The sequence below is a fragment of the Mus pahari genome, chromosome 13 (assembly GCF_900095145.1).
Source record: "Mus pahari chromosome 13, PAHARI_EIJ_v1.1, whole genome shotgun sequence".
In the NCBI taxonomy this organism is placed as follows: domain Eukaryota; kingdom Metazoa; phylum Chordata; class Mammalia; order Rodentia; family Muridae; genus Mus; species Mus pahari.
The window spans coordinates 86448481-86475169 of record NC_034602.1 but is presented as its reverse complement, the minus strand read 5'-3'; the positions used below and the strand labels follow the sequence as shown (position 1 = coordinate 86475169).

The following is a 26689-nucleotide window of genomic DNA, read 5'->3' as shown; positions in this document are numbered from 1 at the left end:
CCCTCCCCTCCTCTCTCCTCCCCTTCCCTCCCCTTCCCTTTATATCCCCTTCCCTTTACATCCCCTTCCCTTTACATCCCTTCCCCTCCCCACTTTCCTTTCTCCTCACCAGAGACATTTGAGTGACCCTGCTACACCTCAATGTTTCCTATAAGAATCAGTGTGTAGGTTTTCTGTCTCCCCATCCCCCTCTCTTCCTCTTCTCTTTGTCTCTTTCCTCCATCTTTCTCTAGTTGATTACAGGGGTTTGTTCCATGGTTGTCAATTAAAAATGAACAAGCAACACACAGATATTTAATAAACACTTGTATTTGTTTTAGTCCTGCCTCCTTCTAAAACATACTTGAGTCTTTCTTAGTGCATAATAACATTCATAAACCATGTAAAACTAGGTAAGGTCCTGGAAAACAAGATTAAATAAATAGGTAGCTATGAGATCCTAACAGAACTTTGTGACCAATTAAGACATTTACTGCAGGGTTTTTGGCAGTCCAGGCAAGATACACGTTGACACAAGAGCTCCTAGAAGCCTTTTCTATTTTAATGAGAGACGGAACAGGAGCAGATCTGGTAGGGAGGGACTGGGAGGAGTAGAGGGAGGGGAAAGAAGCAAGATATAGTGTATGAGAAGAGAATCTGCTTCTAGAATCGAGAAGAAAGAGGAGTAGACATTTGGAATTGAAAAAGGGTTGACACAGTTGTAAAAAGCAGAAAGGAGGAAGTATAAGTCCTCAAAGGTGACAGCAGCTGTGGGGCCTCATGGGCTTTCGGATGATAGCTGTCTCCCGGGCAACGGCTTCAAACAAATACTGATGTGGTTTCAGTATTACCCTTCCTAGAGTAGTTGACACAGCATTACAGCAAAGGAAGCCTGATGAAGTGGGGCTTTCAGGATGGCATGAACGTGAACATCTCTTCACAGCCCCACCGTTTCCTACCCCGATTTCTTCCCACTTGTCTCAGTCTCCTTTACAGTCCTCTATCCCAGCGTCTTGAATGTGTCCTTCCTCCATAGCATCCTTTCACTTCTCAATTGCTAACTGAGAAACGTTGAACACTTACAGGTTCGAAGCCCCTTGTTATTGGCCCTGCCTTGGCCTGGGTTCCAGTTTCCCTAAAGAGACTGACAGCCTGGCTACTTACTGTTGTAGGTGGCCCACATCTGCCCCATGTGTGCCCATGTCACTGGCTCTGGGCAAGGAGCACTTTATCTCTATGTCCTGTAACACAAACATGACGGACTACCACCGTGCAGTTTTGGAGGGGCACGCGGATGGTAGGCACATTAAAGATGGAGACCCTCGATACGTTCTCTGTTACCCGACTGAACTTGAAAAGACTGAGTCAATCCCACGGTTGTTTCCCTGTACTCAGCCTTGCTCATGCTTCAGGCTCTTACATGCCGTGGTGAGTGGGCCTGAGCCAATGGGAGGGCTATTTTTACCACACAGATTCTGTTTGTGTAAGCTTGCACATCAGTTGTCTCTCTCTCTTTTGACAGAAAACATTAATGCTTGAGGACACAGTGTCACTCATTTCGGGGAAATACCAAGTATTTGATATTTATCTCTACTCAGACAAAATCAGTCTCAAGTTGTTTCCATAGATCTCAAATATAAATATTTACCCAAAACAAACTTATACATTATAGTATTTACTGTGTCGCCTGCAGAACTATGATCATTTCCTATGAAGGATTGAAATTTTATTAGGCATTTATTTTGCAAGAGACATTATAGTAAGTAGCAGGTTCAGAACACATGACTACATCAGCAATAGAAGGCAGAGGCAGCTATACCAAACCTCTGGTCTCACTGAGACGTGAATTAGTTAGGTAAAATTTTAATATAGCTAAGAATAGAAACTAGAGAATAGTAAAATCAGCTAAAGGCTATGAGTAAGTGTTTTGTTTTGTTTTGTTTTTCAAGGCAGGGTTTCTCTGTGTAGCCTTGGCTTTTCTGGAACTCACTTTGTAGACCAGGCTGACCTCGAACTCAGAAATCTGCCTGCCTCTGCCTCCCAAGTGCTGGGATTAAAGGCGTGCGCCACCATGCCCAGCTGTAAGTGGTTTTTTAAAACCAAGAATTAATGCTATTAAAATATAATCACTTAGTTACTTTTAAAATGTGTGAAACACTGGTACATGGCTTATTGAAACATTTAAATATATTTCCTATTAATTTTATGTGTTATAACCATGTGTTACAAACAAATACATACACATAATGTACACATGAAATTCTTTGTAAGACTCCTCAATAGTCTCTGATATTAGGATGATATTTTTATAATCCACCTCTTTCATCTGTCATCTCCAGTAACATGGACACTATTCACTGTTTCTTTAAAGGATATTAATTCTATTGATAGATTCGGATTTACATTTAAAGCATCATTTTTTTCTTCTATTAAAAACTAAGAGTTTTTTTTTTTAAATGAAAATCTTTTCTGAACCTTTAAAATTAACATCTCAAGCCAGGTGATAGTGGGGAGGCACATACCTTTAATCACAGCACTTGGGAGGCAGAGGCAAGTAGATCTCTGAGTTCAAGGACAGCCTAGTCTACAGAGTGAGTTTCAGGACAGCCAGTGCTACACAGGGAAACCTTGTCTCAAAGAACAAAAGCAAAGCAAAGCAAAACAAAAGGATTTCTGCAGAATTAACACATAAACTAGGTGTGGTTGACACATGCATGTGATTCCAGTACTCAGGAGTTTGAGACAGAGGGTACTGAGTTCAAGACCAACCTAGTGGGCGTAACAAATAAACCCATCAAATGTAAAAACAAAACAATACAAAATGATTAAAAAATTGTATTTTGGACTATTTCTATAACAATATTTTATCTCTTAGGATTATTAGTATTTTTCAAAAATAGATTTTGATACAAACACTTAAAACCCTAAAGTGTGGGTCTTCCTTTAATCATTCAGATGAAATAACTTTTATTAACTTTATAGACATACTCTATTTTGGTATTTTCCATTGATGCAATAAATCAGTTATATGAAAAAATACTCTTCACCAGAGATAGTGATCTGCATCTAGGAGAGGCTAAGGCTAAGGTGACTTTCCTGGAGATGGTCTGACATTTTTGCATACATAATCTATGATGGGTGAGCTCTGAGAGGCAAGGTCCCAAGAGACTTTAATCTCAGGATTGCTTCTTGCAGCGGATATATCTTTCCTGTCACTATTGCATAGCCTAAGGATTCCTGGGCATTAGTCCACCCTATTGAGCAAAATTGCTGCAGATCAACATAAAGACGAACTTTCATGAATTAATACTGCTTAGATGATTTAATGAATTTATAACTTTTTTGATTTGATTCAAATAATTTTAGGAAGAAAGTTTTAAGAGATGGTTTTAGTTGCTTTGCCAGAAAGATATAATAAACTTAGATTCAAGAATAGAATGTGCCCATTCCTCATAAAATATTAAAGGCTGCATAATAAGGAATACAATGAGCTTTCACAATTACACTGAAAAGAGAAATAGGCTTGGGACAATTATTTGATCAAGGAAAAACATTCATTCTAGATCAGATCCAAGGATGAAGTCACAGGTATGCTCTATGATAAAGCCAGGCCATGGGAAACCACTGCTCTGAACTTATAATCAGCTTACAGAGTGGAACACTGCTTTGACCTTATTGTCCACATCCTTCTGTAACTCCCGTTTTGTCTAACATTTTATCCATGATGAACTGTCTAAGAACTTTGTCTACAAAAAGGCCGGAGAAAAGAAATAAAGTGTGGCTTTGGGGCCTGTGCTCCATCCATCCACCACTCCACCAACTGTATATGTATGGTATTTGGAACTCAGCCCCATCTACCAAATGTATAATGTCTGTTTATCTATATATGCATGTATAGGTATATGTCTATGAATGTAAGCATGCATAAATACTTGTGGAGTTGATTGAGACAAATGGTCAGGCCGAACCAGAATGTTTGTGTGTATGAGTGTGTGTGAGTCTGTGCATATTGTTTAATTCTTTTCTTTTCTTTTCTTTTTCTTTTTTTGGTTTTTTGAGACAGGGTTTTTCCATATAGCCCTGGCTGTCCTGGAACTCATTTTGTAGACCAGGCTGGCCTCGAACTCAGAAATCCGCCTGCCCCTGCTTCCAGAGTGCTAGGATTAAAGGCGCATGCCACCACACCCGGCTTCTTTTCTTTTCTTTTTTTTTCTCTTCTCTTCTCTTCTCTTCTTTTCTTTTTTTCTTTCTGGTTTTTCGAGACAGGGTTTCTCTGTGTAGCCCTGGCTGTCCTGGAACTCATTTTGTAGACCAGGCTGGCCTCGAACTCAGAAATCCGCCTGCCCCTGCTTCCAGAGTGCTAGGATTAAAGGCGCATGCCACCACACCCGGCTTCTTTTCTTTTCTTTTTTTTTCTCTTCTCTTCTCTTCTCTTCTTTTCTTTTTTTCTTTCTGGTTCATGAGGAGTTAAGGAGTCCAGGCTGCTTGCCTGGCCAGGAAGAGGCTCCTGGTCAAAAGAGAAAGGAACTCTAACAATTAACCCTTTACTTAATTCCCTGCTACTACCAAATATATAACTGTCTGTCTGTCTGTCTATATGTATGTACACTTAAGAGTTAAAGGAGTTCAGAGCTTCTTGCTGGGCATTCTTGCCATCCCCAGATAATTAAGTTTTGTTCTGTCAGTAGTATTGACCCCATCACTGTCCCTGGGCCCAGTCTGCTATTGGCATGACCCCAATCTCCACAGCTATTCCCCACCCGCTGCCTTCCAGAGAGAGCTGGTGCTGCGCAGGTTCCCAGCAGTGATCCATTTAATCCTAGCACTCTAGAGGTAGAAGCATGTGGGTCTCCTCAAGTTTGCTAGCCTGGTCTTCACAATGAATTCTAGGTCAGCCAGGACTACATAGTGAGCCTGTGTCTAAGAAGAAGAACATGAGGGGGAGGAGGAGGAGATGAGGGAGGAGGAGGAAGGAAAAGAGAAGGAAGGAGGAGGAGAAGGAGAAGGAAAAAGATGTTTATTTACTTTTCTCATTTACATTATCTCTCACAAAAGTTCATTGTCCTCTTGTCCATCCATCCATTTATCTGTTTGCTACCCATTCATCTATCCATTGATTGATTGATTCATTCATTCATTCACTCACTCACTTACTCCATTCATTTATCTGTTTACTGCCCACCCACCTATCCATTGATTTATTCACCCATTCATTCATTCATTCATTCACTCATTCATTAGTCAAATCCGCATTAAATTTCTACTATAATCAAAAAAAGACTATTCAGGAGCCTGAGTGCATGAATAGGTTCTCTCACAGTGAAGTCCTGAGATGCATGACCTAGCAAGACTGAGACTGAAGTAGAACATTTTACTTTCTGTGAGGAAGGGTGACTATTAGTCTGTAAGAGTTTGTAAGTGTCTATAAGGCAGGGAGGCAACATTCCCTTTCGGGGAGGTGAGGTGAGTGTGGCCAGTAAGGAGTCTGAGATACCTCATTTTTGTACTTATTTGTATGAGAGGAAGCATACTGGACCCCTTGTCCCTTGATAAAGCAGGTGTCATCAAAGGTTCCTGGCTCACCAGCATATGATGCACTTTGATTCCATGACCTATTATTGTCTTTACGATTACAGGGTTAAAATCCATAAATTACCACAGGCCTGTTACCATGATAGAAAGGCTGAGGAGCATCTGAACTCAAAGGCCACATCCTTTCCTTTGTTTCTTACTGGTGGAGACCTAAGTTGTTCATAAAGTATTTGTTATAGCCTTTGCTCAATCTCCTCCTTTTCAGATACAAAATCGGCAAAGGACTGGAGGATTTAAAGGCCGTTCAGCCAGTCGGGGAGACATACATCCATGAAGGACTAAAGCTTGTAAGTTACCAGACATTTCGAACTAGGGGAGACATAGTTTCTTATTATATAAGAAGAAATCTATTTCCATATATATATATATATATTTTTTTTTTTTTTCCAATGGTTTAGTCTACCCTAGACATGAGGCTGGTAGAAAATACCATTTTCTGAGTGTTGATAGGAAAAGTTTATTTGCATCTCATCTCCTAACAAGCCTGTTTCCCTCTGGGGTTAGTTTCAGATCAATCAATCATAGGTATAAAAAGCTGTATCACAGGAACCCAGGTGTAGTGACTCTCTTATATGAATATACACATATTTCCAATAAAAGGGTTAACAGAAATACCTGGTTTTGTAAATTAATTCATATAAACATATAATTCTGTATTATATAATTCTATTATTCTGTAGCCCTTAATATATTTATTTTGTCAGGCCTACACATTCAGCTATACAGACAGTGCTAGTTAAAAGTGAAAATGAAATTGTCATCTGAATAATCATTCTTCATTTTTCAGGCAAACGAACAAATTCAAAATGCAGGAGGCTTAAAAACCTCCAGTATCATAATTGCTTTGACGGACGGTAAGCTGGACGGCCTGGTACCATCTTACGCAGAGAACGAGGTGAGTGCTAGGATGAAGCTGTCTAAACACCCAATGCCGGGCGCACTACTGTGTCTGCACGTGTAGCTTATTTGCATCTCTCTCCTCCATACCTGGTGCCCTCTCTCCTTCTCTCCCTCCATTTCTCTTCTACTTTTGTTTCCTCATAGGCAAAGAAGTCCAGGTCTCTTGGCGCTAGTGTTTACTGTGTTGGGGTCCTTGATTTTGAACAAGCTCAGGTGAGTTATGACACATTAACTGTAACTCACTCACTCGCCTTAAAGGTATTTAAATGAGCTCTTTTGCTGTGGCTAACGGAGATTGTGCAGAAAATGACTTGTGTTTTGAGCTCTCCTAAAACGGAAAATTAAACTCAAAATACATTCCTTGAATATTTATTTGGTGAGGATCTTAAAAGAAGGTAAATGCTTATATTAATGTTACATGAATATTCCTTTACCTTAATCGGCGAGACAATGGTGATAGTTTTATCTAGAATTCTTATTTTGATATGAAAAAATTTCTCGTGTGGGAATTTGAAGAATCCATTTAGAAATCTTTAAGATTTTTCACATGCATCTATGTTTTTCATAAAGTTTTCTTACAAATCATCTTTCCTTTACAATTTTTGTGTGGGTAAATGGCTAAAATTGCAGTCTCTCCTGCTATTAGACAGCAATTAGACATCCATGCTACTTTGGCTTTGTAGCTGGTGACTTTAGTTCATTTCACCGTAGTATCTCTGGAGGGAAATTGGTCTTCTCACCCTCAGTTAGGCCTTGAGTTTTAACTGTAATGGCACTGTCTTGTGTGTATATTTGTGTGTGTATGTGATATAATCATTAATACAAATAATATATCACAGGATGAATGAATGAGCTATAGGCAGTAAGTTTTCAAATGAATGTCACCGAAACAATCTTCCCTGTGAGTTTAAATTATAAAGAGCCGTGTGTCTAAACCTCCCCTTTCTTCATCTTCTTTCTAAAGCTGGAAAGAATTGCTGATTCCAAGGACCAGGTTTTCCCTGTCAAAGGTGGATTTCAAGCTCTCAAAGGGATCATCAACTCGGTAAGTGTGCCTCCGGATCCCAGAAGACTGATAACTTTACAACACGTGTCTTCTGTTGTACGAGCAATTTTTTGCAAGTGGAGCAGGTGGGCAGTTTTTAGCCAAAGGAGACTGAGCTTCGTCTCTGGCTGCCAACAGGATGTGAGATCTGGGTTCCTTTGTTGGTGAGGTTTGCCAACTGTCTTCTGCATGTACTTTGTGATCCTGGGCTGGGGTTTCTAGTTGAAGATGTTTGGGAAATTGCCTTCTAAATCTCTGACCTTCCAGCATGGAGTTAACCATCTTCTACCTTTAGAGTTTCTCCAGGCTTTATAGGAGAAATGTGAAATTAAAAAAAAAAAAAAAATGATCGGAATGCATGGCGAGGGCCTCCTCCCAGCCCGTTCACTGATTAGTCCGGTGGCTCAGGCTCTGACTATAGCTGTTCCTCCCGTTTAAATGATTGATAGTTTCCCCGGGGCACATAACATCTCTCTTTGGGATTCTGCAGCATCCTCCCTGGTGACTGTTAGACTCTGGGCTCTCCTGAGCAGGGGGTCTGGCGGGGGAAGGCGAGGAATGAAATTTGGAGTCAGGCTCTGGCTCTTGCTGTAGAGGTTTATGTTTGGTTTTACTGCCTTTTGCTAGAAGCACTAGGAACAGTTGCTATTAAGTATTTATGATATTTGGTAAACATCACCCTAAACTGCAAGTGAATATATATTCCCTAAGCAAGATCTTTTCCTTTAATCTTTAGGCACTTATAAAGGGGAGAAGTACCTCACCTCTAGCATTTGGCTCGGGCATTTTAAATTTCCCCTTGAAGCTCATTCTACTCAGTTAGACAGGGTGAGATTTATTGGCTTTGGTTTTCATAGTATGAAGGCTTTACAAGAACTAATGGAGTTTTTAGAGAAGACATAATTTTGTTTAGTCACATCCAGTGGACATCCAAAATGTAAATGCAGAATGGAACGGAGATCAAATCATTACAGGATTTTTAGTAGATTAGTAGTTTTGATTTTTAGGGAAAAATTGCAGTGTGAAAAACAGTTAAGTTTTATGGCTAAGTTCCAGGTAAATAACAATATGATGTAAATTTTTAAAATCCAAGGAGGGGGGATGAATAATTGACTCCCAATAAACAGGTCAGCGGTGTGTATTTTTAATAGATTTTTATTGTGCTTTGGGGTATGCATGTCAAGATCTCTCTGGATAAGGGTCTTTGATTTTTGTTTTTGTTGTTCTGTGCACACGAAGATTGATTCAGCATCTCCTGGATGAGAGCTCAGCTTTGCAAAACTATTGTTGTGGGATTGAAATATAGTTATTTTTCCCTCCAGGGAAACTTTAGACTGTGATTTAAGTACAGTGTAACTCTCGGTGGATGTTAGCCTGAATAAGTTATGTCGAAAAGAATCAGCAGCGAATTAGAAGGAGTCATGTATTTTCGGCACATTTTTGATAACAAAATCATTCCTGTTACATCTGGAGGGTGCTGATGGGTACCATACCAGGTCAGCACAGGTTAGCTCCAGCTATCTTGTTCTCCCAAGGGAACAGGCCTCTGAGGAACCCTTGCAGGATCTGCAGGTAGAAGCTGGAGCCTTACAAGCAGTCTGGACTCACTGTTGCCTGCTGTGTTTATCCATGTCATGATAGCGGGGGTGGGGGGGTGGGGATGGGGGTGGGGGGAGGAGAGGGTTGTGGCTCTCTTTGTAGAAATACAAAGCAGCACAAATACCCCCCCCCCCTTTTAGGGCAGAAGTTGCTCGGTTCCTAAGAATATATAAGGCCCTATTTTCCCTTAAACTTGAATTGTATTTTATAATTACAAATTATTGTCTTATTTGAAATACATGTTTGCTACTTAAAATAAATATAGTGTATCTTCCACAGACTGAGGACCAATAGAAGACATTCTTCTATTCATTATGCTTTTCCAAACCAATGGCTGACATTGTACTATAAACCTCAGCAAACAAATAAAACACTTAAGTCTCTCAGATGAGTGAGAGGAGGGGAGCTGTAGTCACCTCAGGGATGGAGAAGAAACTAAGATTACAGTTGGTGTCAGCTGCTTCTATGGATGGAGTGTACATTGACATAAGGATGGGCTTGTTTAGGTAGGTGGCTTCATAGGATCTTTTCATGGTGGGATTTGAACTGGAGTATGACAACGGAGTAGATGTAACTATAAATAAAGCACGCATGACCAGAGTGGTCTGAGCTCAGAGGTTTAGAGAATACATGTTTCCAGGAAACATAGATTAAGAGTATGAATATTTCTATGTATTTGGGTGGATTTCATCTCACAAGTGAAGTGGAAGGTTCATTTAGAACATGGGATCTGTCAGATGGTCATTTCAAGTAGAACAAACAAACAGTAATGGGTAGGGTGATGTCTAGAATGGAGTCATGTGCTCACATTCTCTCACAGTTGTCATTGTGAGAGATGGTAAAAGAGTGGAGACAGTCTTGATGCTGCAGTGGGAGGAGGAGGTATAACTTCCACCCTGCTGCTCTGAAGCCATGTAGTCAATCATCTATCCTGATTAATCCCGAGTTTTAAACTTGGCCTGTGGAGTGGAATGATGAGTTGTATTTCATTAGATGTTTAAGTGTTTTGGAAGGCAGAGAGGCTGGAATTAAAGACATTTATTGGGAAGCTAGGTATTCAATGTTCTACAACCATAAAAGATGGAGCAATTGATCTGTCTGTGGGGCAACCTATAAGGAAGGGTTTTCAGCAATGTGTATGTCAAAGTCTTAGGGATAACAGGACGTGATTGCGTAAGGATTGAATTCAGTAACATAACATTATAACAAGGATTTCTAGATGCTCTGATAGTCAATGTGAGGTGTTCCAAATCTTCAAGTCATGGCATCAGGACTCAGTTCCATACCAGGTAGTGAGGGCTGAGTTTTCTATTTCAAAGTTATATAGACAATGTGGCTAAATTGAGATACAGGTCAAGCTTCCATCGCAGCCGATAAATTACAGTGGTGACAATGAGACCTGTAACATTTGTAAAAAAAAAAAAAAAAAAAGAAAAAAACAAAGTTATGTAGAATTTCAGGAGCCCACATTCACAAAAGGGGCGCAATTTCTTTTGAGGAAGCTTCATTGCTACTTAGAGGCAGGTATCATAAGGAAAGCATATACTCCTTTGAATATAGGGACTCTCAGAGTCCCTAAAGCTTTTTTTTTTTTTTTTTAATAGCTTGTTCAGAATAAAACCAAATCAAGGAACTAATTAGGGAATCACCTAACAGATTGTCTTCCCTGGTCAGACTGAAGTCATGAATAGGGTGACTCTGAGCCTTCAGTTATATAATTCTTATGTTGCATGGACTCCCAGGGATAGAGGCCCTTCCAGTGCTGACTTCACCACGTCTGTGGTAGTAAAATGGTAAGTTTGGATAGTGTAAAATTTCGCAGAACATGAGAGGTCACTGGATCATAGGACTAGAGAAGCAGAAAGAGAGTTAAATGTAATATCCTATCAGCATTTGACTCCAACAATGTATAACTAGCTGAAGACCAAGTAAAAACTTCTTAGACATAATGGGCAGAAGTTTACTTAGCAAAACAGAAGAGATAACCAGAGAGAAGAGTTTAACTGAGCTTGAGAAAGAAAGTCCAAGTGGGGATGTCTCTTAGAAAATTGTAGGGCAAGTTAAATGTTAAGGTTGGGAAATTTTAAAATGGAGTCATTCCATCCTCTTTGAATACTTCTCCTACCACATTGAACACAAACATATGATTCTTATGTTTTAACTTTAGGTTATTTTTTTTAAAAAAAATCATAGTCATTAAAATTGTTTTTGGTGTCTTGAGGAAATGATTGCAAGATTTATATTTGAGAATTAAATTTTATTTGAACTACTCAAAGTCAGATTGTCCTGAGAGTACACCTCATAGTTCAAGGTCAGTGGTTCATTATGCAATGCCATGGAAGAAAAGATAAAAATAAAAGAAACCCACAGATTGAAACCCACAGTGTAGAAAGAGCAAAAAAAAAAAAATAATGCTTCATGGAAACTCCCTTGATTTTATTTTTCAAAATAGGATCATGGATGTTTCGCTCCTTAGAATTATTTGTACAAGTTTTGTTTTCAATAAGAGTAACTTGGAAAAGGTTAAGCAGGGAGAGATGAAGCTAGCTTCATAGAATAACTGTGTTCCAAAACATATGTACAACTGTGATTAACGAGAATTTGTTTGGAAAGAGACCTAATGTAAAGGGAATGATCCTGGGCAGGATACTCAAATAACATTGCAGAGGTACTTTCGAAGAGAAACTATACAGTTTAGAATTAAAAAGTCACTTCATTCATAGTGTTAGGAATATAGATTGGCATTTGGAGCCAAACTCTTCTTAGTAATGTTCATTGTTTTTTGTTTTGTTTGAAAAAAATCTAAGTGTACACAAAACTATGTTATAATGGAAGGAGGGGATTCTACAAACTCCTTTCCCTCCTGGCAAAGGGAGAAGCTAGAGGCTAATAACTGTCCTTGTAAGACATCCACCACAGGGACTGTGGTGAGCACCTTACCCAGGGAAACCTATATTTATAAAATCACAGTTGATGAAAAGCTCAAAGCTTGAGCAACCATAAAGGTTTAATCTTAGGAAAGGAGAAACCAAACTGGCAAGAAATATTCGAAACTGGAAATCAAATTTCAGGATGGTGGTCAGCAAGCCCCTTGGAAAGTAACTGGTATGGACAGCATTAAACTCCCAGGTCTTGGATCAGAACACCGACCTGTTTAATTGAGGCATGATATTATGTCGGCATTATTTAGCTTACCTATTCACCCTTGTCCTCATGGCCTGAGGTTTAGGTTAAAAGGGAACCTAGTGATCAGTAAATTCACTAGGGCTATTTGCAAGAGGAGACAGTTTCTCTGGTAGAGAGGAGGCATTATCCACACAAAAGAAAGATGAAATATGTTCTGGGTGAGCAATATGTCAGTAAACAGGATAGGCCTCGGTAATATTTGGACACATTTAAGTTGTTCAAAGATACTCTAAACAAGACGATGCATTTATCCTAAGTTCTCTTTACCTAATGAGGAAAATGAAGAAACTGAAGTGTTCACTTTATTAAACATTCTTTTGTACTTTGACAGTTTTTAAAAAAGATTTCTTTCTTTCTTTCTTTCTTTCTTTCTTTCTTTCTTTCTTTCTTTCTTTCTTTCTTTCTTTCCTTCCTTCCTTCCTTCCTTCCTTCCTTCCTTCCTTCCTTCCTTCTTTAATGTATATGACTACACCATTACTCTCTTCAGACACACCAGAAAAGGGCATCAGATCCCATTACAGATGGTTGTAAGCCATCATGTGGTTGCTGGGAATTGAACTCAGGACCTCTGGAAGAACAGTCAGTGCTCTTAACCACTGAGCCTTCTCTCCAGCCCTTGTACTTTGACATTTAATATGTACATTTAATATTTTATTTAAGAAAAACTTTGGTTGGAATTTCATCTTTTAGAGAATTAAACCCACACTGAACAACTAATTAATTTCAGCTTTATGATAGTCTGAGAGAAAACTAAAATCATGGCATTAGGAAATCCAAACAGAATTGAGCAATGTTCTGTTTGTTAATATTAACATGTAAGTTCTAACTAGGTTTTTCTTGTCTTTTGTGTTGTGTGTATGCCTGTTTGTGAGTATGCTTGTGTGTGTGTGTTAGAGTAGGCATGTGCCTGTAGAAGTCAGACGACAACATGAGTGTTGCTTTTGACTCAGTGTCTATCTTTGGCCTAGAACTTCAAGTAAACTAGGATATGTGATCAGGGAGCTCACCTGTCTGCCTTCCATCTTACCATCTTTTTATTCAAAACACATGCCACCATAGCACCTGGCTTTTTATATGGGTTCTGGGGACCACCTCAGGTTCTTGCAAAGCCCTCTCCTCAGGCCCCAGGTCCATTAGTTTTTGAAAGCAGATTGAATTTGAGTAGAAAGTCAGGGCACATTCTTGTAATTCTACCACTTGGAGGTCGGGCCATTCTCAGCTTCAGAGCCCAGCTTGGGCTACAGGAGAGACCCTACTTCAAAACAAACAAACAAACAAACAAACAACAAATGAACAAACAAGCAACAAACATAGCAACAAAATAAACCAATACTTCTCTACAGAAAACTATGCAAATAGGATTTAATATCCTTTTTCTCCTTTTATATATCCTCTTCAAAAGATAGTATTCAACTAAATTTATGATATTTTTAATGTTGCTACCTTCTTCTTCTTTTTTTTTTTGTCTTTGCTTTATTGTTTTGTCTTTGACTCATGAGGACTACTGAGTAGAAATTTGAATCCATACAAATAAATTTTCACTATGTATGACTTAACATGACTTGAAAATTCTCGGAAACACAGTGCTGCACTCTGTGCTGGCTAGTTATAGGTCAGCTTGGTACAAACTGGAGTCATCTGGGAAGAGCTAACCTTTGATTGACAAGATGCCTCCATCAGACTGGCCTATGGGGAACCTGTGGGGCATTTTGGTTTCCGCATGTCGTAATCTTAGGGACTTTCTGTATTAATGATTAATTATGAGTCTGAGTCTTTTTAGGAAAATCCTAAAATTACCTTTATCTGGCTACTATTTGGAAGTCTTCCTTATGCTCTGGGGATCTTTAAGCACAGAGAAGCACAGAGCTAGATGAAGCCATTGCCCCAGGAACGTGCTTGGGGTGTGTGCCCCCCCCCCCCCCCAGCAAACTCAAGTGGTTTAATTGATGCAGGGTAAACAGAGACTCGACAAACTGGCCAGGAGAATAGGTTACAGATGGAAGGTCTTGGTTAGTTATAGGCTTAGAGCTCTCTGAAATGTAATTTAAGGAGAGAGGGTTGTACAGGTACACCCCTGGAGGAATAAAACTCAGTAAATAAGATAGACTGAGTAAATAAACCTTTCCTACTTCATAGCATTGATGACGAAACATATAATAAAGGGGCTAGGTATACGTATTTGCTATTTATAAAAAGACAGGCTCAAATGTTTTCTGTTTGTCTGGAGTGCTTTAAAACTACAAATGCTGGCAGCCTAAAAGCAGGCTGTCATATAATAAGTGTGTTGGCTTGTGGAGACATTCTTTAGATTCTTTAAATCAGAGTTATAGGGCTCATAAAAGGAAAATCTGTTCTGTTTGTATTTTCTAATTGTAACTGAACTTGTAACCCTGGATGCGTAATGAAAAAAATCAAACACATAGCTGGTACCACTTGGATAATCATTAGTCTGTGTTTGTTCTGGTTGCTAGTCAGTCAGAGCCACAGAAGAGGCCTGGTGGCTAGTCAGTTAGAACTGCTGAATTCCCCTGACAGTCTACACCTGACTCCCTCCCTCCCCTGGCCTACTCATTATTTCCTCTGCCTGCAGTCTGGTCAGCAGGGACCCTAGGTGAGTAAGTCCCTCCCACCCACCCCCACCTCCTCACTACCTCCTACAGCTGTTCTTGCCAACAATGGAAAGCCAACTAGGAAATGCTGTATTCATTTGTCTTTTTCCCCCCATGTTTTAATAAGAAGTTTTTTCTTTTTTATTAGATATTTTCTTTATTTACATTTCAAATGTTATCCCCTTTCCTAGTTTCCCCTCTGAAAATCCGCTGTCAGCCTCCCCCCTCCCCCCTCTCCCTGCTCCACCCACTCCCACTTCCTGGCCCTGGCATTCCCCTATACCAGGGCATAGAATCTTCATAGGACCAAGGGCCTCTCCTACCATTGATGACCAACCAGGCCATCCTCTGCTACATATGCAACTAGAGCCACGAGTCCCTCCATGTGTTTTCTTTGATTGGTGGTATAGTTCCAAGGAGCTCTGGGGGTACTGGTTAGTTCATATTGTTGTTCCTCCTAGGGGGCTGCAAATCCTTTCAGCTCCCTGGGTACTTTCTCTAATTCCTTCATTGGGGACCCCCAATCACAAAAGAACACACATGCTATGCACTCACTGATAAGTGGATATTAGCCCAGAAGCTCAGAATACCTAAGATACAATTTGCAAAACATATGAAACTCAAGAAGAAGGAACACCAAAGTGTGGATACTTCGATCCTTCTTAGAAGGGGGGACAAAATACCCATGGAAGGAGTTACAGAGACAAAGTTCAGAGCAGAGACTGAAGAAATGACCATCCAGAGACTCCCCCACCTGGAGATCCATCCCATAAGCCACCACCAAATCCAGACACTATGGCAGATGCCAACAAGAGCTTGCTGATGGGAGACTGATAGAGCTGTTTTCTGAGTGCCTGACAAATACAGAAGTGGATGCTCACAGTCATCCATTGGACAGAGCACCAGGTTCACTTGTCTTATACCCAGAATGCCACTGCTTTCGCGAGAGAAAGGTTTGTATTTGCTTTGGGTCAAATTTATTTAATATTAATCAAGCAAGTGATATGTATAACAAATTGCTCCATACACTTTTTACAATGGGTCTTACAATGGTAATCCTGTTCATTTAAAATTATTTGGTACATTTTAATGGAATAAGCTATTTAGAAATAAGAAAAATATAGGGACTTTTAAATCATCTTTGGCTTTTATTAGTTTTTGAGAGGTCATGATATTTTTTTTCCAAATTGGATATTTGATATTCAAATCATAATGTGCTGAGCTATTTTCTTACATTGCTATCGTAAGTTTTGAAAACACCATAGGTTGTAAGTTAAATTGACTTCATGCCCCATATGAATTTATTCCATGTGAAATGTTTATCTTGGGTATATTTTTTTCACTAAACAGCCCTATGTTTTCCTAAATACCAGAAAAAAAAACCTCATTAACTACATCATAGAGTTTTCAGTTGATAATATGGATTTTACTTTATGTGTCCCCTACTGGCTACTACAATATGCCTCTAATATGTAGACTTTTTCAGGAAGTTATATGATCTTAATCAAAATATGCAAAGCTCCATATATACAATACTTACTTTGAATATATCATAAGATCTATTTTTTTCTCTGAAAGAGACTGTTCTTTGGCAATAGTGTCATCATGTTTGGTTATTTTGGGTTATTAATCAGTGGCTATAAAGACCCGAGTGTCAAATGGAATACGAGATAATGTGCTCATTGTGGGCAGCAGAATTCCTGGAATGGCTGGCCTCTGACTCAGGCCTGGTTCCCAGTTTTCGGTTCTGTGTCAGCTCTGCTTGCAGAGAGCATGTCGGCTCCTTGGTAGCTAGTGAAGAACCCGGCCTGTGTCGAAAGTCTGCAACCTGACAGTGTATGAGACAGAGGAGGTTTAATCCAAATTAATTTGGAACATGCCTGTCCTATTCCAGACAGAAACTTCATTCAAATTGGGCCGCTGAGAAGGGGCAATGGTGGCATCTACTTTCATGTCCTGCCAAACGTCCACACCCCCAAGGAGGCCAGCAGGCGGCTTCCACAGCTGCCTCATCACACTGCATCTGACCATGCCACCAACCCAGAGCAGAGTCAACAGCCTTACCTGATTCTTCCCTTTGACCTCCTCAAATGAACAAATTCCATAAAATTAATATTTGCTATTTCACGAGTTATTCATAGCATTCCGACCTTTGAATTTTATGAGTAATGTATGGAATCTTTATGAAACTAGTTAGAATCAATAGTAAATCAGCAATTATTATTTATGAGGGACATTGTAATCAGTCCACCAGTAATTTCCATCTATTTATATATAGATCTATCTATCTATCTATCTGATTTCTATCTACACAGATAGGGTTTATCTGTGTAGACCTGGACCAGCTATTCTGGACCAGGCTGACTTAGTTCTCAGTGATCTGCCTGCCTCTGCCTCCCAAGTACTTAGATCAAAGGTGTATACCACATAAACTTGCAAATGTCTCTCTAGAATGTAGACTTAGAGTCCTTCATGTATATACCCCAAGAGTGGTATGGCTGTGTCATGTTCTATGTTTAGTTTGTTTTCTTAAGAAAGCATTTAAACATGTTTATGTGTGTGTCTGTCTATGCACTTATGTGTGCATGTGTGCACATATGTATGTATTTACACATGCATATGTGTGGTATCTATGACATAGAGCCCAAAGGAACTGGGCTCTATACAGTGAGAAACTATACAGCAGCAGCAATGACAGCAGCAGAGCAGATGCACTTGACAGCAAGAGTGAAGGACCAGCTAGGCCGCAGACGGTGGTTCTTTTTTTCTATCCTCACTCTTCTGTGTTCCCTGTGTGCTTGATGACAGCTATTCTAACTGGAGTGAGATGGAAGTTAAACTGCTTTTAATTTGTGCTTCCCTGATGGCTAAGGCTGTTGAGTACTTTTCACATTTATTGGCCACTCCTATCTTCCTATGGAGGACTGTTTATTCTGTCCAGGAGCCCATTCATTGACTGAATGAGTTTGATTTTATTGGTGCTTGAGTTTTAAATTCTTTATATAGACTGGATATTAAACCCATGTGAGCTGTGTAGTTTATGAAGATTTTTCTCATTCTGGTGGTGCTTTCCTGGGCTGTGCTGAAGCTTTTTAATATTTTAAAATCCCATTTGCCAATTCTTGGAGTTCTGTTCTATGCTGTTAGATTTTTTATTTTTTCAGAGAGACCTTGCCTGTACCTACAACTTTTTTTTTTCTTTTTTCAATTTTTATTAGGTATTTACTTCATTTACATTTCGAATGCTATCCCCAAAGTCCCCTATACCCTCTCTCCCCCTGCTCCCCTAACCACCTACTCCCCCTTCTTGGCCCTGGTGTTCCCCTGTTCTGGGGCTTATAAAGTTTGCAAGACCAAGGGGCCTCTCTTCCCAATGATGACTGACTAGACCATCTTCTGCTATATATGCAGCTAAAGACATGAGTTCTGGGGTGCTGGTTAGTTCATATTGTTGTTCCACCTATAGGGTTGCAGACCCCTTCAGCTCCTTGGGTGCTTTCTCTAGCTCCTCTACTGGGGGCCCTGTGTTCCATCCGATAGCTGACTGTGAGCATCCACTTCTGTGTTTGCCAGGCACTGGCATAGCCTCACAAGAGACAGCTATATCAGGGTCCTTTCAGCAAAATATTGCAGCTGTGCCTATGTCTTTAAGGTTTTTTTATTGGTGTTTCCTCTAGCAGTTTCAAGGGTTCAGGTATTAAAGTCGATGATTAATTTTGAATTTATGTTTATACAGTGTGAGAGATATGGACTGAGCCTCATTCCCATATAGGAATGGATAATAAGGTAGATGTTCGGTTTTTCTGTTACCATTTCTTGAAGAGTGAAATTTTCCAAAATATATATTTAATATCTTTGTCAAAAATTCAATGGCTACATCCAGCTTTAGAATTCCTGTGCTATTCTGGCCTTTTTGCATATTTGTCTTTTTTCATGGCACTAGGGGGCTGATTTCATTCCTGTGGCAATGTAGTATGTAGGAGTGTTCAGGTAGCTGAGGACTGTGCTTTAGTGTCTGTGGTACGGTAGTGTGTAGGAGTGTCATGTAGAGTGTTGTGCTTTAGTGTCTGTGGCACTGTAGTATATAGGAGTGTCATGTAGAGTGTTGTGCTTTAGTGTCTGTGGCACTGTAGTATGTAGGAGTGTTCACATAGAGTATTATGATTCTGCCACAATTTCTTTGTCCATCAAGCCTTGTTCTGGATCGTCAGGGAGTTTTGTACTTCCATAAGAATTTTGGAATTAACTTTTCTAGTTCTGTGAAGAATTTTATTGGGGTTTTGATGGGGTTTGTACTTAATCTGCAGATCGCCTTTGGCTGGACGGTAGTCTTCTCAGGGTCTCCCTCTTTCCCTTGAACATCAGAGCCCTGGGAAGTGTCTCCTTCAGTTTCTTTCATAGCTGTCTTAACATTTTTAACATAGAGATCTTCACTTTTTCTTTGGGTTTATTTCCAACATTTTGCTTTCCTTGAAACGATTGTGAATGTTATATTTTCCTTGTTTCATCCTTGGGAATGTTTTTATTGGCTCATAGAAATCTTGCTGAGTAGTCTGTGTTCAGTGGACACCATGAGAGAGACTTTTCTGAAAGCGTTTATAATATCTAAGTGAGTTCACTAGGCTCCTTATAACTACAGGATCATGTCATGTGCAAACAGGGGTACCTCAATTTCTTCCTTTCCTGTTTGTATTCCATTCATGTCTTTCTCTTACAGTTTTGGTCAAGTTAAGACTTAGAATACTGTAGTGAACAAGAGCAGTGAGACTAGACACTCTTGTCTCATTTCTGATACTGGAGAAAATGTTTCCTGGTTTTCCATTTAGTATTATATTGTCTGTAAAATTATTGTACATAACCTTTAGTATATGTGAGTCTATTGTTTTTATTCCTGTTTTTAATCAGGAGGGGAGATGAAGGCCTTTTTACATCTATTGAAGCATTGATGTGTTTTTTGTCTTTTAAGTCTCTCTGTGTTGCATTACTTGATTGAACCAATCTTGTCTTCCTTACCTGGTGTAAGACTGGCTTGGTCATAATACATTTGCGATTTTTTTTTTTGATAATTTTTTTTAATTTACTTTTATTTCATGTATATGAAATGTGTGCCTACATGAATGTATGTAACATGTGCATATCTGGTGCGTGCAGAGGCCAGAAGACCTCCTCTTCCCTGGAAGTGGTGGTGCAGATGCTTGTGACCCAACATGCAGGTGCTGGTAAACTGGGTCCTCTCTTCAAACAGAGAGTGCTCTAACAGCCACGGAGAACCTCCGCAGCTTCCTATGTGTGATTCTGAATATATTCCCAAGAGTGTGACTCTAAAAGCTTTGTTAATGTTCACAAGAGACATTGATCTACAGACCTCTGTGCCTGTCTGTCTGTCTGTTCATCTGTTCGTCTGTCTGTCTCTACTCTGTGTGTGCATCCATGCATGCGTGTGTGTGTGTGTGTGTGTGTGTGTATGTGTGCATGTGCATGTGCATGTGTGTGCGTGTGTGTGTGCGTGTGTATGTGTGTGTGTGCGTGTGTGTGTGCCCGCATGTGTGTGTGTGTGTGTGTGTGTGTGTGTGTGTGTGCATGTTTTATGGTTTTGTCTAGTTAGTATCAGAGCAGTACTGACTTTGGAGAATGAGTTTGACCCCTTGCTTTCTCTTTCTCTTTGTGGAACATTTTTAGGAGTGTTTCTGGTGTCTTGAATCAGTAGTTGAAGAACTCTGGTGTGTTGAAGGAGTCACGATGCTTTGCCTTTTCCTACTTATTGTGTCTCTGTGCTGTGATTGTGCCTAGGGCTTCCGGTTGTATTTGGAGATATTTCCTGTTGAGTGTCACACTTTTGGGGGTCTCAAGTTTTCATTTGCACGGGTTTCTCTCCTTTGCATAACAGTGCCAGGGCTCCTCACAGTTAGATTTGCAGTCTGCTCTGTGTAGACTATCTCACCCTCCTGGAAGCTACAGTTCATACTGTTCCCTAAGGTAGTTAATGTTTTTTTTCTTGGTGTCTCCCAAGTCCACAGGGAGTGTGAAAGGCTACACTCTGAGATCTGAACAAGTAGGAGGCTCTCCTGAATATTTATCCTTCCCCTGCCTCCTGGGATGCAGCAGTAGTATTAGTGGGCCATCAGAGAGATTTAGGATTTAGGTTCTAAATGACTAACAGGTAATGGGTCCCAGTGGTGGGTTGTTTTCATTGAGCTTCTAAGCTCTAAGTGACCCAAATTTGGGGTATTCATAGTTAATTAGACCTGCTCCAGGAAACTAAGAGGGGAAGCTACCTGTCTTCCATACTCTACTTCCTGAGTCTAGCTTTCCTGCTGTGTCCTGGTTTTGGCTTTGGGGCTTCTACTCCTCCAGTTGTCTACAACTGCATCAAAAGCTATGTGTACCCTGGGATGGTTGCAGACTAAATTCCAACTCCCTCTCCTGTGACTCTTCCCCATCCTCAGCCCCTAAGGATAGTTTAGTTTCAAAGTGTAGCTTCTTTCTCAAGATGGCGCCGGGCCTATCACCTTCCCTCCGAATCACACAGTGCAAGAAGAGGACGATTCCGTACCACTGTGGAGCCATCTGCCCGAGGAATCGCTCTTTCATCAAAACCGTCTTGATTTTAGGCCTGCACGTGTTTTTCAGGCCTATCCTAAATGTAGGAATCCAAGACCCATTTCACCAGGGCCCCAAGCCTCCTGCTTTGGAGAAGTTTTCTGACCTCCCTCCCTCCCTCCCTCCCTCCCTCCCTCCCTCCCTCCGTCCTGTCAGGCATTCCTGTGAGCACAGCCTGTGAGGGGGGCATCTTCCGTGAGCAAAACCCTATCCACAGGCTTGTAACGCCCCTGCTTTCTTGTTCTCTTTCTTTCTTTGGGATAGAGCCAGTGTTTCTCCTAGTCTGGTTCTTCTTTACCAGTTCATGCAGAGGCAACTTTTAGCTGAGCTGACCATCCTTCCTGAACGATCTCCATTTTAACATCTTGAGCTTCTCGTTGGTTACTTCTTGCACAGAAGATTATTTTTTTTAATGAGCTATTGTGCTTTAATGTAATTACAGTTTGAAGTGTTGCACGTAAGTGACATTCCGGCATTAAATTATTCAGTGTCTAGTTATTGCCATCTTAATATAGAATATGGTAAATTCTAGATGAGGAAAACAAATTTACAAGTCATTTTTATTTCTAAATCTATATTAACTCTCTCGTCAGTCTTGTCTACCCTCCCCTTCTCTGACTATTTTTTCATTTGGAAGTGATTTCGGTAAACTTTGTTTTAAATTATATCATCCTGCATTTGTAAAATTCATAATTTATAGAAGGACTAGGTGCTTTTTCTTTAAAAAACTGTCTTGACTTATCTGTGTCCCAATGTAACGATTTGTTTGATGACTAGAGAGACCTTTTAAATGTTATTTCTAGTTTATTTTTTCAACCTAAACAGTTATTGGTTACATCGTATGTACAGAACAGGATGTTCATCATGTGGTGGTTCTGCTCTGTAAACTGATTGATTTTTACAAAAAGTATCTTCTCATGGATGAAGCAAGTTCGATTCTCAACACAAGGTTCGAGTTCTGGAGAAGGGAGGCAATATTCAGCAAATTCAACTGGATTATGTCACACACTGGTCCAACTTTATGGCTCCCTATTTTTTTTTTTAAGAAAACTTTCCCTTATTAGCCTAAACTATATCAGCCCCTTTTTTATTAGTTGAAATGTTTTCAGTTTAGTCTTAACCCACAAAAGTTTTCTCCTTTAGAGTCTGTTACACAAACTCTGTGAAAATATTTAAAGGTGTTATTGATTAGAAATTCCACCCCTCCAGGGAAGGGATATTGGATTTTACCATTGGCCCCCAGTATTGTTATCCAAGAATTCTGGTGGCTTTTTTTAAATATCAAATCTTACGAGGTATGATTGAGTAAAGACTCAATCATACATGAAAAGTTGTATTCATTTGGAAAAACCTTTCAAAAGTTCAAACGATGTCTCTTATTCAGATGCACGTTCAACATGGATAGGTCCATGATTTCACAGGTGGTTTTAGACGCTGAATGTCTGTATTTCCTCTGTAATTCAAAAGCACAGGAAAGGTTTGCAATTTTTTTGTTTGCTGCAGGACTTCCGCCCTGTCTGGTAACAAGCAGGGGATGTGACCACCTCTGCACTTCATCTGTCTTCGAGTTCCACCAGGAACGGAACGCTGATCACAGACCATCTGGACTTTGTCCGACTTTGATAACTCGGTGCAGAGGCGTTCTAAAAATAGAGGCAGAACTCTGGTGGCCATCAGGCATAGCTTACTTCATTGTTCCTCAGTTGTAGCCATGTGCCTCGTGCGGTGGTTTCTGTGTCTTGGAGCGTGTTAAGGGGAGCGGTTCTGAGTCAGTGTGTTGTACATGCTTGAGTGCAGACTGTGTTTGAGAATAATTGTTTGGTTTTCACAAGGGATCTGCGTTCTGCAAGTGTGATGCTTGATACATGCAAGGAAGTTGTGTCCCCTGGGAGCTAAGCCTGGGAAATGGACTAGGAAAACATTGTCAAATAAAGAAGCTGTTATGGGTTGGTAATTTTTGAAGTTCAAAACAGAAAACATAACGAATAGCAGGACTGAGCAGGCAGTTTGATTTGCTGTCTTGTTTTGGCTGGACTGGGAAGGATAGCGTTGGTTTTGATATGAGGAATTTTTAGTTATCTGTTCAGACTTTGAGGCAGTGCTCAGTTTTCCCGTGTTCATCTGGGTTTACTCTGATAAAATAGGGGTTTTACCATGTACAATGTTAGACCCTGAGACAATACAAGTGCTTACACAGGGTTTTGTAGCCCTATGTGTAGTGGTGAATTGACTTTTCTCTGACATCTTTTGATATAGGGAGCTGACCTTGACTTTGTTAATAACCATGGGATTCACGTGCTACAATTAGTCTTATACCTTATTCTTATTTTTTTTTTTTTTATCCTTTTCAGATATTAGCTCAATCATGTACTGAAATCCTGGAATTGAGTCCTTCAAGTGTCTGTGTAGGGGGTAAGTGTTTAGAGTTTAAAAATACCATGTAAGAAATTATTTTTCTTTTCCCCCTAACTGAAATATATGATTTGAAACTCATGTTGGAAGGAGAATAGCAAAATTAACTTTTTTGGCATCTTTTTTTTTTGTGTAAGAATTTTTAAATAATTCCTTGAAATATTTCTATTTTAAATTCAAATTTTAAAGATTCAAATGTTATTTTAAATAATGAGCATATTGTGTGACAGGCTTTTAGAATGTTCTGTATATTCAGTTCATGTTTGAGACCTTTTCTATGGCAAATAAAATAAAATATAGACTCCTTTATCTGATTGGGTGGTATTTGGAACTGCAGTGCTCTATGCTCTAATGACCTGGCCATGTTATCCTGCCTGCAAGCTCCAGCTTCATAGGGAAGTGATTTAGGGGGCAGAGTGCAGGAAGGAAACAGGTGGTTTCATCAGCTGCTTCTCAAAGCAGGCTCAGGTTCCCACCTCCCAGACATTCTTGCCCAGGCAGTCTGCTTCTCCTCAGCCGACTTTCCTCTTCAAGTTGACCTAGAGTTCTCTTTAGCACAACTTTATTTAGAAAAGGAGAGAAAAAAAAAAGTCCCGTCCTGAACAAGGAGAAGGGGAATATATCATGTAATTTATCACAGACCATCATGGTTACTGGATGTGCTCTCCAGCCCTGCATCCCTTAGCTCCCTAATACATGATCATTGAGACATGGAGGGGGAAATATGCACACGGACATTCCAGAGCAGTGGGGTCTTTTCTAAGGATGGAGAGCATTCGTTTTCTAGGGAAAACATAGGCAAGTAGGTGGAAACAACATTAAGATAATAGCTTTTCTTTATTATATCTCTTCTTGAGCCTTCCCAAGCTGCGTTCCTTGAATCTACAGTTTTACCTGGTTACCTTAACATTGCTCTTCAGGCGTTGTATAATCCAAGTTTGCAGATGGAGAAAGTGAGGCAGAGGCAGGTTCAGAGATTCGGTATATGTGAGTCATTGTCCTTTAGATCCTTGTCCATCTGTCAACAGTGTCCATGCTCTTACTGAATTACATGTTAGGTACACCTGCACACTGTTAGAACATATAAGTGTTTCTCTTTTGAGGACACAGTGAATGGAGAGTGGCCAGTAGGCTTTGCTTTGGTGGCTGGTGACAGTGTGTCAGGCATGATGGTAGGAGGGAGAAGTCCAGAAGGATAGAGGGTGTTAGGGTGAATTAACCTGAAGGAAGTCTGAGTATAAAAGTCCATTTAGGCATCACAAGTGATTTTGCCTGGTTTGTAAACTTCAACAAAATCTGAGCTATATATTTAATACATGTTAAAAAATAAGAACAAAACCCCCAAACCCCAGAACTTCGGTTCAACCGACATATTTATACTATTAAAGTAGGAACTTTCCCACAAGATAGATCTATCATGTGAATGTATGTGAGTATATATACATATGTGTACACTTGCATTTTTTTCTGTGTTCTTTCTAGAAGAGTCTTGCTGATTTTTTTGGTAGGGCTCCCAAACTCCCTTTGCCTTGGAGCTGCCCAATTCTTAAATCATAGTTTGCTCAGATCAACTCTTTAACATTTCTCTTGCTTCAGTTTGCCTTTGGGACAAGAGGCCATCACCATTGGGATCACTAACATACTCTATTGTAGTCAAGTAGCAAGTATGCTCTGCCCATTGAGAGATTGGGTCTGCCAACTTTTCTTCTAGCATATTCTTTTGTATTCATTCCTTTTCTAAAATTCAGTGCCTTTAGACATTGTAGATAGGGAGACAGTAAAGCAGCTTCCTCTAGTCCCTGTCACAGCTGCCAGTAATCCAAACAGCAGACCGTCTGTTGTACTGTAAGCTTGTTGGCAACAGAAGACAAAACAGGTTGACAAGTTTTTATTTATTTATTTATTTATTTATTTATTTTAATTTACTTCCTGAACTTAATGACTGAGAGAGAAAAGAGAAAGAGCACATTCTTTCTTAAAAAGCCTATTAAGAGTAGAATTGGGGGAACTGAGATAAGCCAGGTAATTATTGCTGTATTTTAATTCTAATACCTGGGTTACTACTGGAAAACACTCTAATAAAAATCAAAGTAGCAGCTTGGTGTGATAATGAATGCCATTTCCACTATCTCTACCTAGAGAGTCTAAAGGAAGCAAGCTTGCCCGGAGTCGCATTTTCACGGTTATTGGTGGAGAGGATCAAGTGCGGAAATGTGTGCTGAAGCTCTCGATACTGTGGCTGTTCTTAATAAACCATTGGTTACAGTGCTTTCTTTCTTTCTTTTTTTCTTATTTATCTCTAGAGAAATTTCAAGTTGTTCTGAGTGGAAGAGCAGTCACGTCGATCAGTCATGATGGCAGTGTCCTCTGTACATTCACTGCCAACAGCACATACACAAAGAGTAAGTCCCCAGGAATGCCATCGTCACCTAAATGTCTTTGTTGCACAGAACCGTGAATATTTTTTCTTCTTTAAAAAGTATTTATTTTTATTTTATGTGTATGAGTGTTTTGCCTATACATGTTTGGCCCTAGTGCCTGCAGAGACCAGAAGACATCAGATCCTTTCAAACTGGAGTTATAGATGGTTGTAAACTGTTGCATGGGTGCTGGGACCCAAACCCACCTCCGCAGGAAAAGGAGGAAGTGTTTTTAACCTCTGAGCCATCTCTGTAACCCCAAATATTCATCCTTCCTTCCTTCCTTTCTCTTTCTTTCTTTCTTTCTTTCTTTCTTTCTTTCTTTCTTTCTTTCTTTCTTTCTTTCT

General features: G+C 39.9%; 1 protein-coding gene and 1 non-coding gene across 3 annotated transcripts in view; both read left to right on the top strand.

The window, feature by feature from the left end:
- The window catches only part of Antxr2 (ANTXR cell adhesion molecule 2), a 127925-nt gene that overhangs the window by 13746 nt on the left and 87490 nt on the right, over positions 1–26689 (top strand). For both annotated transcript variants that reach the window (XM_021210426.2, XM_021210425.2), the window contains exons 4-9: positions 5777–5858; positions 6359–6466; positions 6616–6684; positions 7436–7516; positions 23862–23922; positions 26226–26324. In XM_021210426.2, coding sequence (XP_021066085.1) covers positions 5777–5858; positions 6359–6466; positions 6616–6684; positions 7436–7516; positions 23862–23922; positions 26226–26324 — 500 coding nt within the window. The remainder of the gene's footprint in view (positions 1–5776; positions 5859–6358; positions 6467–6615; positions 6685–7435; positions 7517–23861; positions 23923–26225; positions 26325–26689) is intronic.
- LOC115065247 lies at positions 10392–10525 on the top strand. The gene has a single exon (XR_003845042.1). It is a non-coding gene; the product is annotated as a small nucleolar RNA SNORA1 (small nucleolar RNA).